This window comes from Pecten maximus, chromosome 12 (assembly GCF_902652985.1).
Source record: "Pecten maximus chromosome 12, xPecMax1.1, whole genome shotgun sequence".
NCBI classification, from domain to species: domain Eukaryota; kingdom Metazoa; phylum Mollusca; class Bivalvia; order Pectinida; family Pectinidae; genus Pecten; species Pecten maximus.
Genome location: NC_047026.1, coordinates 25359278 through 25375801, shown reverse-complemented (window position 1 = coordinate 25375801; position 16524 = coordinate 25359278). Strand labels below are relative to the sequence as shown.

Here is a 16524-nt window from a genome sequence, read left to right as displayed (position 1 = left end):
GTATCCAACCCCTGCCTACCACGTGATCCCGTATCCAGCCTATGTCTACCACGTGATCCCGTATCCAACCCCTGTCTACCACGTGATCCCGTATTCTATCCCTGTCTACCACGTGATCCCGTATTCTATCCCTGTCTACCACGTGATCCCGTATTCTATCCCTGTCTACCACGTGATCCCGTATTCTATCCCTGTCTACCACGTGATCCCGTATCCGACCCCTGTCTACCACGTGATCCCGTATCCAACCCCTGTCTACCACGTGATCCCATATCCGACCCCTGTCTACCACGTGATCCCGTATTCTATCCCTGTCTACCACGTGATCCCATATCCTATCCCTGTCAACCACGTGATCCCATATCCTATCCCTGTCAACCACGTGATCCCGTATCCTATCCCTGTCAACAACGTGATCACCCATTAATACAACATTAATATCGTATCTACATCATTATAATGTCATTGTGAGGATTCCGGATTGTCATTACAAGTATCGCTAGATATCCACCGAGTTTTTATAGCTCAATTTAGGGATTTTGAAATAAATATTTGAGTGTAAGTAATCTCCCCAGATACAAGGGTGCTAATCGACTGGGGTTATAGGATGACGCTATAATACTAATTATGTATTAACCGATATTGGAGAGCGTATCACCTTCAGGTGACCTTAATATGAACACATCATCAACAGGAAATCTCATTAAATGCCAACAACTTCCTGGTTTCGAACATCTATAAGTGATTAGGAATACTCAAAATACAGATACGTCGTTTCCGGTAATAATTGTTCTAATAACCAACACGTGTGCATTATCCCGCGGCAACGCTCGCGGTGTGCACGTGAAGATAACCCTTTTATCTATTAGTGTATCAGCGCATCTACTGTTTGGTTGTTCGGTGAGATGAGTTTAGATACACCCATTCCCATCAGAAAAAAACTGGGGGTTATTTGTCTATCGGCCTATCTGTGTATCTCGGTGATATCCACACAGCTCATTAGAATGGTTATATATGTACCAACGAATATTTTGGCACAAATGAACTGTATTCTGTGAATGATTTCCATGGTCTGCCTCTGAAAAAGACAAAATCATCGGAACTGTTTGATAATAGGGTATAGAGGAGTACAGAGGATTACATAATGAACGGCCATGTATAAAATATAGTATTTACTTGGATCAGTTGTTTTCTCGTATGTAAAATACATTGTACCTATAACGTACCTTTACTACATTAGTCTCTTATACTTGTTGTATAATTATTCTGTATGTAATTATGAAAACATGAACAGTACTCGGACAGTAACATTATTGTTTAACACCAGCATTCCCATGATCACTCTACTTTATATCTATGTCTATCATTAATAAGGAGATGGTTTTACATAAGCTCTAAGCTTGTTACCAAATCCTCTTGTATACTTTTGATTTATTGTATTGTATAACTCATTCTCTAATAAATATTGTTTAAAGGCTAAACTAAAATATATACATGCATTGACACTGTTTCGCGATAATTGATTTTGCTAATTACTTACACGTCTGGGGCCAAGTTTAGCATGAAGCACATGTAATAAATCACTAATAATATGAAGTGGAGATTAGCTACAGTTTCCCAACTGTGACATCATGGAAAGTAGGTACGAATAAAAATATGACAGTTTTAGTTTTTATATCAATTTGATACAATGCTGTCTAATATCGATAATACTAAATGATGGTACATGTGTTCCCCACCACAATTCCTCATAATTCATAGTTGGGAAGTCGCGTGGCGCAGAGCTTTCGCCCAGGCGACCTGGATTCAATTCCCCAAAGCCGAATACAGAGGATTACATAATGAACGGCCATGTATAAAATATAGTATATATATCGGTGTTTTCCCGAAGATATGACGGAAAGACCCGGTTGGTTTTCCGAGTGTCGACGGCCGTGATAAGATCGTTTTTTGTTTTATTTTAATTCTTCATCTAAGGTATTGAACTCATCAGCAAATAAATACAAGCGTAAAATCAGTAACCATCCACGTTCCTCGATTGGACGTGAAAGTCTCGGGGTGCTCCGATTTCCTCCTACACGAAATGTCTTCCATCCGGCAAACAAGTGGTTGATATGCCTGTACATATTATGTATATTTAAACACTGACTTAGATAATTCAGTGATATAAGTTATAAAGCTTGTTTTTTTAATAAAGATACATTATTTTTATATGGAGTTTGTAGATGGTATAGAGTGTGTTACCAAAGGGACTATCAGCGGTCATTCTAAAATGTATAATACCCCCGGTGTAACGGCTTGTACGATCAGAGATAATTTGTGTTTTATTATTGCGCTTAGATTATCACTAGAAAACATGACGTCAATACCATATTTCTTCATATAGTGCTGCGTTAACCATTGCAAATTACAGGAACCATGCACAATAAAATGCATGTCCAAATGCATTTACCTCGTGCAGCGTATTCCAAAACGCATAAACGCCTACCTATAGTGAAAATCAGTGCGCCGCGCGCACAAAACATTGATTTCCTGTCGAAAGAGAAGATTAATTCCACCTGTCCCTTTCATCGGAGTGGAAAATTATGTAATGACATTGCCTCGTAATTTGCTAACGAACCCGATCAGGCGGGAAAAGCCAGAGGCTGTCGTCTGCTAATTGTATCTAGCTCACTCACATGGTTGAGGTTTGTTTACATCCGGTAGAGTTACGCTGAAAGGAAATGTGGGCGCTAAATAAGGTTTTAGGGGGCGTGGCTTCCATTCGCGGATGAAAATGATATGATGACGTAATGGTTTGAGGATTTTCATTCATAAAATCCACATAGATTGAAATTCATAATACATTTTAATCCTGTTAACAAAGACAAGCAGAGGCCTGCATACTGGCCGGTCTCACAAATTATACCAACGATCGCTTACTGAGCGTTTAGTTTAATCAATAGCATTGTAAGTACGTAGAACTACATTACAACGCGTAATGTGTGAGTAAACCGCCTACCCAAATTAGGCGTATGATAATTTATCAGCCGGAAGAGATTCATTCCTGCTGTTTATATAGGCGCTTGATTTACAAGCAGTTTTATGAATGGGCTACGACCACAACTCGGCTACATTCCAGTATTTACCGAGCAGACGGCGAGATATCCACACATACGCTAGTACTACGAGTGACATATCACTATACTATGGCTTTTAGAGTGAATGTTTATCAACTGAAGCAGGTGATGGAAAACGAAATGGTGAATTCTAAAACAGCTAGTAAAGTATTAATTGTAGACAGTCGGCCATACATAGCGTACAACGAAGAGCACATCACTGGGGCTTGTAATATGTACTGTCCCCCAATTCTAAAGAGGAGATTCGCAAATGGTGGTCAGGTCCACCTAGAATCCATGCTAGGAGTGGAAACAAAAAACAGGCTCATCTCCGGACAATTTTCTACCATTGTAGTGTATGACCAGGAAGGGCCGTGTCTCCCTACACTAAACGCCATCAACAACAACAGTTCGGGGGTTGATACCTCCGATCTCATCATCGTCTACCATACCTTATGCAAGCTCGCCAAAGATGCAAAGTGTTTAATCCTGAAAGGTGAGCGATTTATTTTACTAAATCAAACATAACATTTAATTTAATTTAATTGAAAAAATTGAAATGTGTGCATGTTTATTAAATTTTATATTTATGTATATATGGGTAAATATATGTACACGTAGTAGAAACGTAGTAGAATGTACAAAATGTAATATGTTTTCTCTGAGCATTTGTTTATAAACTTTTTTCTGATAATTTTGGTTGACATAATTGGGCTACAGCACCTCAACATTTATAAATATCTTATAGAGAATAATCACGATTCGTAAAAGCCTGTGTTTATAGCTAAATATATAGAAATTTATTTGTTTTCTGTAATTTTATCTTGCTATAAAATGGGCCGTGTAACTGTCAAATCGCCTAGGTTAGACGCGTCATTGTTTTGATTGTGAACTCCTCAGACACGAAAAAGACTTTTCACAAATACGCTACACAATCAGCTTTGCTTTAGGATAGCGTGTTCGTGTCGGGAAAGCTTTATCCCTCGGCTAAAAATCCGCTTTCTTTAATAACGACGTGTAAAGTTAATAAAAGAACACAGGGAATGCAATATTTATCTTCTATATAATGAGCTTACATCTTAATACTGTCTATGTAGACAGTCAGCTGTGTGGTTATAATACTCCTACACAAGGGAATTATAAGCAAGTCATACATATTAGATTTTGTAATGATAAGTTTGATGAGTATTCCACTACAAACAAATCTAACAACCAGAGACATATATATATCTATATATGTCTCTGTAAATACTAAATCTAACATCACAAACGTCGTGTTCGGATTTCAGTTCACAACTAAAGTACGATTTATTATATTTAGGACTTGTACGATTTATTATATTTAGGACTTGAACGATTTATTATATTCAGGACTAATACGATTTATTATATCCTGATAAATACATGATTAAATTCACTTAATAGAATATATACATAAGCAAGTACGTAGATACCCAGTCTTCCTTGTTCCGTTATACACACTGCAACATCATTCTTGATATCATATCATATCTTAAAATGACTATCAATACGAAACACTATGATATTTGTTATAAAATTCGTCATCAAAGATGTTATTTTAAGGTGTTATTTACTCAATCTATAGAGACGTGCATCTCTTGAGCGTGTAAGGTTCAATATGGGTGTAAGATTTCGGCACCAATTACAGCTCAAACTGAGAACTTCGTGTCTCTGCTGATAAGACGGGGCTTATCGTGGCGAACATCGAAATCCTGTGGTATCGTATGCAGGAAGTTGTAAGCGGCAGGGCTTAGCACCGGAGGTGGTCCTCTATACATCTCTAGGCAGATCTATCTGAATGTATTTATTGCTTCATGAACACACACTAAGTGGCGTTTATGGGTTCAACACGTTCAATCGCTGTAATAATTGATTGAGAAACAAATACTGTAAATTCCAGTCCGTTTGTATTATTATGAGATAATCGTTCTTCATACTTACCTGATAGGGATATACATCATACATGTATTTAATATGCAAAAATATAACGAAACGCATTGAAAAACCATGTTCTTAATAAAAATTTAAAAACGACAAAATTTGAATTCTAGCATCGATATCACACTTTTAACTCAAATTCTTTAACACGTGTCTATTGTCTACTGGATTTTTTTCATTGTCACAGATTTTAAGCTTGTTGGAATTTTGATGGCTACATTAGGGACAATAAGAAACCTGTGTAATATATGGGTAATAAAACAATGGGAATATCGAAACAAAAACAAAACAATAAAGTTGTAAGGAAGATAGACTTTATAATGTACAATATTTACATTTAATTATACATGTGCACAATTGTGCATCCTGTTTAATTTTGCATGTCACCTGACCTATCCTGTTAAATTTATGGTATAGAAAATGGGTAGCATATGGTGTTCTCATTGTAGTCTTAAAACCTATATAGTACACAGGCGTGAAGATGTCTGGATCTGTGTCACGTGTTGTCTAAAATAAACCCTATATAAGGATGTTTTTGTCTGAACTGGTATTAACTAATATCAAATGTTGTAAACAAATACCAAGTTTTGGACCAGGTTACGCAAAAAAAAATATAGTACGTAATTAAAAACAAAGACAAACTCAAAATGGTTGACAGTGTCATAAAATACGCATCACGTCAGCAGTTGCTATCTCGTTAAATGCTCGCGTTTCATATATTACAGCAGGTAAACAATAACTACCATAAACAACAAAAACGGATTATATGTACATTCTTCAAATTTAAATGAAAATGTCAGATGCGTCATACTGGGGCGATGCCTACGGTGAATGCAATTTAAAAATAGGTTGGATGTCATTTAGGCTATGAGATTGTGACGTCCACATATTAGAAGCTTGTATCACAATATTTTATTGTATCTAATCTTATTCGAAAAATTATTCCTGTTAAAACTTATGGTCTATCACTGTGAAGTTCATTGCATTGTATATCCGAGGTTCATTGGTCTATGAACAGAGGTGAGATATGGTAACTTTTCGGTCAGTGACGCTCGTTGTATACAGTTATCGTAACAAACACCCCCTGTTTGCCAAGTAAACAGTGTTGTATTATTTCTTATTATAAAGATCTTGTATTAACAAAGGCGTTGTCCTCTCGGACACTTGTGGGAAATATGGGAACAGTTTCCGCTGTTCAACGAACTCCTGAGCACATGAGAAAGTTGATAACCCCAGGCAGACATTTACTCTGATTCACTTCACTGCCTATCAATAAAGATGAAATAAAATATTAAACCGATTTATCGTACTTAAGTGCAATAAATATCTTGTGTCTGTTTCCGGTCCTAACTAGACATCACTTTTGAAGATAGCTCAAAAGTTTAAAATTGATTTTGATTTTGTTTTGAGATAAGAGAGTATGAATAATTTGAGTTATAATTATAACTTATGTTCCATGGCGTTCACCTCAAATTAGGGATACCTTTAATAGCAGTGATAGCATAGTTCGGTCGTAGAGAAACTACATTATATACTACGCAGGGACCTGATACTTGTTTCAAGAAATAAATTCTATGAGCGTTTGGACTTTGGGGTTTTGATATGAGAATGTGGAATAGTATATGCGTGTCCGAGACTAATTGCCCCCCCCCCCCCCCAAAAAAAGGAAAAAAACAACCCCAAAACAATCAAGCAAACAAACAAAATGTCTAAGTGTTGATCTGTCCACATAAAACGTCTGAAATACTACATACACTGGAACAGAATCCATAGACCGTAACAATTCCTCGGGTCCCTGTGTTAGGTCGAAGTATTATCGACATCCTGTCAACATCCAAGTCGTTAGATTATATAGGAATACATCAGTGGTACTTCACATAGATGTTGGAGATAGGATCGAAAGCGCCGGTATGTTAAGTGTGTTTCTAACGCTGGCAATGTCGAGTTGAGAGTACTGGAAACCTATCGATTTCAACCTCGCACTTCCCCTAAGTTGGCGATGTTATCGATACATTATGTTATAGATCTATATCGATTTCTCTACACCTGTTTCCTCTGACGGTTTCCCTTCGAATCGAATATTTGTTTCTTTTGATATGTTTTTTTTTCTCATTTCTATTATAATTAAAGTAAAAATGAAATCGGTCTCAATAACATAGATTGGTGGCCAATCGTGTAGTCTGTAACACAAAGTATAAAAATACGATCTGTGTATACAAAAAATGTACGTTAATTAGTTTATAGCTAATTCACCAATTGACCAATGGCGTTTGGTAAATGGGCCTTGTATAGTTTTGACACTTCACAGCGTTTTCGCCGAAACTGTCATTCTGGGTGGAGAATTTTGGTAATTATAGATGAGATAGTAATTATAAACCCTGTGGGCCAAGCCCGTGTCAAACAATTCTTTTATATGCATAGCGCCTCTTACCGCTTGTCCGAACGCGCCGGAAACAATCAACGTCCGATTTTAATCAAAGATCGATGACCGATTATGTTTCCATACACCTTAAGTCGTGACACTGGTTTATAACAATAGGGCGATTTGGGTGGATAATAAATCTCATGGGAGTATATACATTGTTACGTACATGGTTCCGGAGTTTTGAGTCGGGAGCGGTTATATGGACTTTTTACTTGTATAAAAAGTATTTTAAGTGCTGTAAAGTTTCGAAATTTTATATTCTTTATTTAGAATATATATATTTTTTACCGGAAAAATGGAATATTTAAGACCATTACGTACGTAGAGTCAATCCTAAGAAAAATGACCCATCCTCTCACGAAGTCGAGCTTTTATCAGCAACATACGGGAGGTGGGAGTCTGACCGCAGCTTGGTAAACGTGTGGTATGAATTTATACTTTGTTTAGTGAGAATAGGAGCATTATTATTTGTCCATTAATTGATAAATACCCACGTGAGATTGTTGAGTCAACACATACACGTAATCAGCTTCCGGTGTTTGTCCATTCTGACCATTAGTGACCAGTAGGTGCGTCATTATCACGCAATAAGAATTTCAATGAGCATTGCATTGGTCAACGGATGTATAGTATATACACTTAAACGGGTACAAATACCCCCCCCCCCCCCCCCCCCCCCCCCCCCCCTGTCGCATAACAGGTGCGCCCCCGTGACTATAGCTCTGACCCTACTAGGACAAACATTTGTATTAATACCTTTAATATTATTATCAGCTTTTCATACTGTATTGTAAGGTTCACCACAATCGCGTGGCACACGGACACGACTACCTACATGTAGATCACAATTAAATAGCTGACCATTCATATTTCTATAATAGTTTTGTTCATGTTGTTTGTTGCCGATTGGTGTGAATAAATATACTAACACATGTATCATATATGTATCGCCTGTTACCGTCAGTCATGTACAGGTAATTACTGACCAGGTGCGCACATAAAGGTAATTATATATATACATGTAATGAGTGGGTGGGGCCAACCTCCCACCAAAGTATTTCGAGTCTATATAATTTGCATTTATAAATTATAAACCGCATAGAACCCCCACGATTAAGCCCTCTGTCAGTAGGATTCTTTTCCTGGAAACGGTTTAATGCAAGGAATGTTACCAAAAATTACATATGCACTTACGATAAACGTATACAAGAAAATATGAGAAGATATATACACTATAGATATACTCGCTCTGTGCAAATTTGCAACATCTGTGTATGTTTATGTTAATTCAGATACCTAATATAGAACTGATTGTGGTCTATGGTATAGTAAAAGCTTTGTCATGCATGCAATCTAAAATAAGCAGATAATGCAGATGTTATATTTATTAAGTATTCCTAATAAAGGATATGACTAGTTAGTACCTTACAATGTCCTGTCATAGCGTGCACATATATATGTAGTTTGTATGACTATAGTTAATAAAAAATGAACACAACTTGACATTTAGATATATAGGATATTGTCCGGAAATAGCTGTTTACATGATCGGTCGATCGAGAGAGAGAATGACGATTTTTTGGCATTGAATACTTTGAGCCTCTCATCACTTAATAATTGGAAAAAAAATTGCAAACGTCACGTGCATTGCCAAGTGTATCGGACAAAGTGGTCATTGTGTATAAATAGACGACACTCCTCTCTTTAACTATGTCACTTCTTTAAATAGTAAAAATAAAAAGTGAGAAACTAAGCATATATTTTAAAAACAGTAACAAACAAAATCTGATAGAACCGTGTATACATATCGGTCTAGTGTGATTATTGTAATCATATAGGATATTATTACTCATAATTAGCTGGACGCCCTCGTAAAACACGTAAGCAGATTAATTAAGAATGTGTGCCAGTCCTTGTATATTAATTTGTCACGTACGTTGTCATGACGAACAAATTGTATACAACAGAAAGTGATCGCGTGGGCACCTTGTTGCGATGCAGTATAATTACTAAATGTCCGCCTGTGTTTTAAAAACTCTACATCCGCGTCTTTGCAACTACAACGTGTTATAGTGAATTAGTTGATTAGATTGGTTGTTACTAAGAGTAATTGCTGTTTTGTAGATGTTTTGCAAGTATGTAATTTTACCATGTACACAAAAGCGCAACATGTAAATTATAACTCAGAGTCTAAGACAACATATAAATACATAAGGAGACCCTAGAAGTGTACAAGGGCCAGCTGTTCAGAAAGGATAAGCGTGTTCTGTTTAAAGAAGGTTAACTCCGTGTTAGGTATATGTACTTTGTTGTAATCATAATGTTTTGTGCATTTCAGGTGGATACAACACATTCAAACAGCAATTCCCGTCACTATGCACCAAACAGTGCCAAGAGGACTCCATGTCCACCACCGCCTCCAATACTCCACTCTTCCACAACATCTCAGTTCCGGTACGTCAACATTTTTGAGAGAATAATAGATATATGTAATTAAAATTATAATATATACAATCGATATGATAATCTTTTCCTTTGTTTTCACTGTGATTGTATTTATAATGACGTTAAAGGTGCAACTTGGAAATACATGTATTGAGTGTGAAGTAGCTACTGTTGTAGTGGAAAATCATTTGTAGCTAAACATAAAGACCGTGTTCGTAATTCAGAAATATATTTACAAAATGATCTTTAAAATGTTATAATATTATTAACTTTTATCTTTTTCAGTCGGAGCCGGTTGAACTCTTGGCCCATCTCTATATTGGTAACGCCCTGAGCGCAGCGGGCAAGGACGTTCTGCTGACACATGGTATCACCGCCATCTTGAATGTTTCAAACAATTGTCAGAATCATTTTGATGCCGACTTCCGATATAAGAACATCCCCGTCGATGACAACCCCCTGGTTGACCTTTCTACGTGGTTCACGGAAGCAATATCGTTCATAGGTGCGTTCACTTGTAAGCTTGTCATTTTGTGTTGTGTTATTGGTAAGTTGTTATACTAACCATATCACCATGACGACCAGGCAACACTCACTCTTAAATCTTTTGTATCAATGACACTCACAACACAGGTCATTCTTAAACGATTAATCATACCAGTTCAACATAGCGTCTGTGATTTTTTGACCGGAAGCGGGCGTTGTGAAGTGTGCGGTTCCGGCGAATGTCCCAAGTTAACGTCCTATCCTGACTCACGCTTGATGTGACGCATTGTTGTGACAGTTATATCTAGATAAAGTGTTTCATAGGACACAAATAAAAACAAAATCAATGGACAACACACGTCTTTAAAAATGTATCGATTTAGCACATTTTTGAAATCTGTTGAATCTAGGCATTATAAGAAATGTGCAAAATTACAGGAAATCCGGCAATAGGTGTAGATAACAATATATGGCATCGAGTCATCGTATCTTTTGTACTATTTCTTTTATTTGATGAAAAAATGGCATTCGTTATTTATGTAAAATGTATTGCGTAGATGGCCTTTATAATGGTGAGATAACAGGTGCCCGATCCAGGACCGACAAGCGATACAGACAGAATTCACTGTTGTAAACGTTCGAGTATATTTCCAGAAGATGAAGCTCAGAGGTTCTACTTCTGAAACATATATTTACGTTCCCTATATGTTTATCTCGTGTTAAAGTGTGGAAAGTGTTAAATTAAATTTAAAAAAAGTAAATTGTTAAAAAAAACATAATAAAAAGATGTCGAAGTAATAATAATAACTCAACAATACACACTTTAGTTGGACGTTGGAGGATAAAAAGTTTTAGCAGGGCCGTTATTCACTAGACTACGGTAGTCGTGCTGGCTATAATAGTGTCACCGGAGCGGGCCCGGATCGATCGAACTAACACCCACGCGCTCGTCGGCAGACACAGTGAGACACTGCTGATGAAACCGACACAGAAAACACACAGCAATCACTGTAAGGGATACTTATGTAGACTTAAGTGTCGAGGGAGTGTCTGGGAATTGGATAAATATCGAAGATAATTAAAGTACACAAAAAATTAAAAAAAAAATATAGTAGATATCACAATTCAAAGGCACACTAGTGAATATATCCAGAATTTTAAGCATAACTTGCGTGAAGGTTTCATTTTCTAGCGGGCTGAAGTTAGCAGCGGATTCGTTATTCGTTATTTGGGATTCGAATATCATTTAAACATAAAAAACTAAATCCCCAATCCGCTGTTATTCGAATCCCCAATAACGAATAACGAATCCGCTGCTAACTTCAGCCCGCTTCATTTTCTAGTCTCCCAAGAAGTGATGCTCATTAAGACTATTTGTTATGCAATCGTATACGCTAGCACCATCAAAGTTTTCTCGATGTTAAAGTAGACAGGTAAACACTTGTGGGATGCTGTGCAGCTTCTTTTAATTAGAATCAGAAATCATGGAAATGCAAAGATAATCAATTTGTACAGGAAATAATTACTGTGGCCTCTCATGTAATTACACAGAAGCTGCGGAACTCTCGTTGATAGTTAGAAATATTGCAAAAAACAACGGACTATTCTTGGACGTTGCAAGCGTTGCATATATTTAGTTGTACGTACTCAAATTACGAAACGAAATCATAAAGGTGACCCTTAAAACTTAAAACAAACATTCATATTCAAACATACATTAACCACAACAACGAGTAATATTGAAAATGTGAATAACAGATGCATTTTTTCATGCTAACATTTAAAGTAATTTTCATGAATTTTTGCTTATTTTCAGATGAAGTCAAGCGTCAGGGCGGTAAGACCCTCGTGCACTGCCAGGCCGGAATCAGCCGATCTGCTACGATCTGTCTGGCTTACATCATGCAGAGCCAATGTCTTAGTTTGGACGAAGCTTTCGAATTTGTTAAGTCTCGCCGGAGCGTGATTTCACCAAACATAAGTTTCTTGCAACAGCTTTTGGACTTCGAGAAAGAAATTCAAACGCGGAATAATAAAAGGAAATACTCGCCTCCAGCATCTCCATGTCGACTTGTGACATCTTCATCACCGGCATTTTCTTTCTTCGGTCATGAAGAAATACCACCGACCACCATATTGCATAGCCCTGTGCAACTGCTGCAGAGTCCAGTACTTACCTTCACCTGAGAGTTTGACGTACACCCCAGTACCCAGTTATCCAGGTGAAAACCACATTGATCATTTTGTGGATTTGTATCCTTCAGTCGCTACATTTAAGGCGGACTCGAATCTTCAATTGGAATATTGAAGAAAGAACGGCAGTCAGTTTTGAAGTGTTATTTTGATGGCATGCGCGGTGACACAGCAAGAAGAATATTTGGAATGTTTGGAATCTGCCGCACAGCAAAGGCGATTGTGAAATGTCTAATGCCGAGAAACGAATGCAGGCCAATGAGGCCATTGAGAAAGGTACGGACTTGTTGGTGCTGTAGTTACTATAAAGACACTTAGGTTATGCTAGTTGCATTCCATATTATGTTATACGGGTTTTATACAGACCTATGTATACCGGAAGTCAGGGAACTGCAGATGTTACGAGCTACGATTGACAAACAGTTGAGAAGGTTATAGCAGTGTTTTGACACGAAATACTTTATCGATACGTTATCGTTGTCAGACTAAGCTTAGCCAGGACACGGATATTTTAATTGAATATCGAATTGAAATTATGGTGCAATATGGCCGGAAGTAACTTTCAGGTCGGATGTAGATTTGTCACATGATTAATATTTTATGCACTTTTTTTACCTTGTCTAGGGAAACCGTCATGTTTTAATAATGTGTATTTTTATATGTAACTGCAATAATAATGATAATATCTCCGAAAAAAACTCCACATTGTAAAGCAAATAAACCGGAAACTTTCGTTTCGGGATCTTTTTTTTAAATTAAATAAATCAGAAAATATAGAATGCAATATTTGGATGTTTAAAAGAAGGATTATATTACGTTACAGTAAAAAGTTGAAATTCATAACTGAGTATTTTTGGACATGGTACAGGTTGTTTAAAACCGCTCCATACTTTATCTTATCCATTTTTCGCCCCATGTATTCTTAACTATGTCCGAAGATTTGTGAATACTTAATCCCAGATGAACAAAGATTCGATAAGAAAAGACACGTATTTTTAACCCACTATCAGTATATGGTGGGTTACGCAAATCGCCTTTGGTCAGTGGTCTATCCTTGCACTATTTCTCAGAAAAAGTACTAGAGACGTCTTAGCTTCCTGGAATTCCACCATGTTGCTTAGTTACCAGTCAGTATAATACATTTTCGAACTGATTGGTAACCAGGACGGCCGACAAGCAGACATCTTAGATTTGAGATTTGAAGTTCGAGCTGTATCTCGGACAATGCAGAAGACATCTTTATGAAATTTCATCTAGTTATACAAACTACATTCTGGGTGTTATTGGATACAAACATGACCGACAGACAGTCATATTGGATTGAAATGTAATTATTTCTCATGATATAAAATAGTCATTTGTATGTAACACGCGGTCCTTAGTGATAACTTAGAATCCGACTAGAATAACCTAGACACTGCTGGTCTTGAAGTTTGTTCCTGTTCTTTCCCAGATGTATAATGCAGGTTTTATTTTCGGAAACAGAAGTGGTGGTCATCTTACTAGTATTTTTTTCGGACAGATTGAAAGAACAAAAATAGTCACGGTTAGTCAAAAGAGCATAGGAATACAAGAAATAGTCATAGATGAATAAGAAAAATCGTTGAAACTAAGAGTGTACACAGAATCAAAGACCATGCACTGGTGTGCGCCATCTGTCCGGGATCTCGGTGTTGTGATATTATCTGTAGGCCTACTGTGATAACTGTCCTACAGTTGATTGATTCAGTCCTGTTGGGGAATCAATAATTTGTAATTTTGTAGATGTATGGTTACATTATTAATTTATTTTTCGTATACATGTTTATTTGTTGTGTTTAATAAAAATGGTGTAGATAGATTTTATATTAAAAATATAAAATTATGCACGTTTACTCTTCTCTGTGAAGATGATGTAATGACACTGATGTACTTCATACCAGGGAAAGGTCGTCAATGCAGACAGCAGAGCGTTCATTATCAAAATTTTCGTTTCATATCAAATTCATTAAATGTGCACCAATCTATTTCTACAAAAAATACATTTTCAGACATCGTCCCTTTGACTAATTATGTATTTCATACGAAAACAATGCGCACATTTTCAAAGTCACTACTAGTATACATGTATCTTTCAAAGTCTTGTGTATATTTTAATACGGGATAGGATAGGTAAATGTTGTATATCCTTTTAGGCGTAGTTAATAAGGCGCGCGACATGGAAGTTGAAGGGGTTCAAGGTGATGAGTATCATTTGAGAATGCATACGATCTTGAAAAGCCTTGAATTCTGCCATGTGACCTTGACATGTCCTTGAATTTTTGGTCTGTGTCCATTAAGCTTGAACGTCAATGATAGATTACATAGTGATATGTATTTTGTTAAAAAAAAAACATTGATGGCATGTTTTATTTGAAATGTACAGGTAAATTACGAGTTCGATATTTGTTTTAAAAATCTCTATTTTGATACTTGTATTGTGGGGTCGCCGGTTTGAGAGAGTTCAAGGTCTTGATCAAAGAATCATTATATCTCGGCAACTCCACATTGTGCTACACTGATGTCTCTTCAATTTTTGACTTTGAAGGTTGAATAAAGATTAAATGAATTCGGTTCGTTTGTTTTTATTATGCTAAATACGAACATACTTTATGTACATTGCATCAGTTTGTCCAAGAAGCAAGAAACTTGAATTTGTACAGAAGAAAAAATACACGCATATTGACTTCAAAACTAAGGGAAGACAAATCTTCACTCGGAGCTATTATCTTGTCTTCAATTTCAAAGTACCGGTATTTTGTAGATGACATTTTACAGAATTAAGTTTTCAGATTCTGCCATTTATCTACCATTGTGAAATATTTCTCTGACAAACCTAGGGTTAGACTGGATTCTTTTTGATTCAATTTAAACGACAAGCTACATGCATGTTTAATTGTTAGAACACGTGCATTCGATTTTGACAAAGTCAGCGGTCACACGTTATAATCTAATTAACTATTTGTAAGGAAGCAGGTAAATTATGGTGGAATTGTAGCATTATGTTGTAACATGCAAACAATTTTGACATTGATCGCCAGATTCGCCACCCGTCTAGCAAAGTTCATGTAAGGCTATACTTTTGTTTTCGTTATGGAGGTATTGGAATGGGGTTATGTTTTTAATGGAAACATTGCACGAGTAAATAAGCTCTCACAATCACTGAGCCTAAACTGCTTATTTCAATTACTGAATTATATTCAAGCCTACGTCTCGAGGATGTTGTCACACAAACTGCATTTATTCGTAGATTCATAATGATACATTTGCGGTATTGTGGATGTCTAGGGATCAACGAAATTCGTCATGGATTCGACTTTCTGTGCATTATAATTGTACGCATGTGCGTAGGAGTCAAATGATGTGGGGACGTGAAACTAAAAAGGCCGAGAATAATAACTTTTATGTTCTGAAGAAAACACGTTATTTGCTGCCAACTGCTTCCGGGTATGGTGTGCGTGTAAAGTAGCATGAAAGACATGGCTGATGCTGTTAGCTTGGTTGTTCATTGTTGAAAGAGGCGAGGAGAGCCATCGTTTTTGACAAGCTGACTAAACCGTAAATGCATTGCCTGGTCATTGAGTTCATCGCCGTAGGCCTAGGTGGATGTACTTCATTGTTAGCGGAAGTGACGTCAAACGTCTGTCACGCACTTTTTAAAAAGGCAGAATCAATGAAGATGATCACTTGTCTTTGGCTCGATGACAACAGACACTGTCAGATACTTGAGTCATGCCTCTATATGGATGAAAACACTGTTGTATAATTGAGCACTTTGAGTGACAATTTTGTTTACGTGATTTTCGCGACAAAAAAAATATGACAGGAGTAGTGAATTGCATCGTGATATAAATTTGCGCTAGACTAGGCATGTCAACAAATAGGCAACTAGTGTAATTA

The 16524-nt window shown here is 36.8% G+C and overlaps 1 protein-coding gene across 1 annotated transcript; it reads left to right on the top strand.

Annotated features, from left to right (window-relative positions):
* The first annotated feature begins 3056 nt into the window (after positions 1 to 3056).
* LOC117339294 (dual specificity protein phosphatase 1-like) lies at positions 3057 to 15193 on the top strand. The gene is made up of 4 exons (XM_033900806.1): positions 3057 to 3594; positions 9821 to 9936; positions 10213 to 10432; positions 12230 to 15193. Exons 1-4 carry the CDS (start codon positions 3189 to 3191, stop codon positions 12598 to 12600), a joined length of 1113 nt encoding a protein of 370 aa, XP_033756697.1. The 5' UTR covers positions 3057 to 3188; the 3' UTR covers positions 12601 to 15193.
* Positions 15194 to 16524: the final 1331 nt, after the last annotated feature.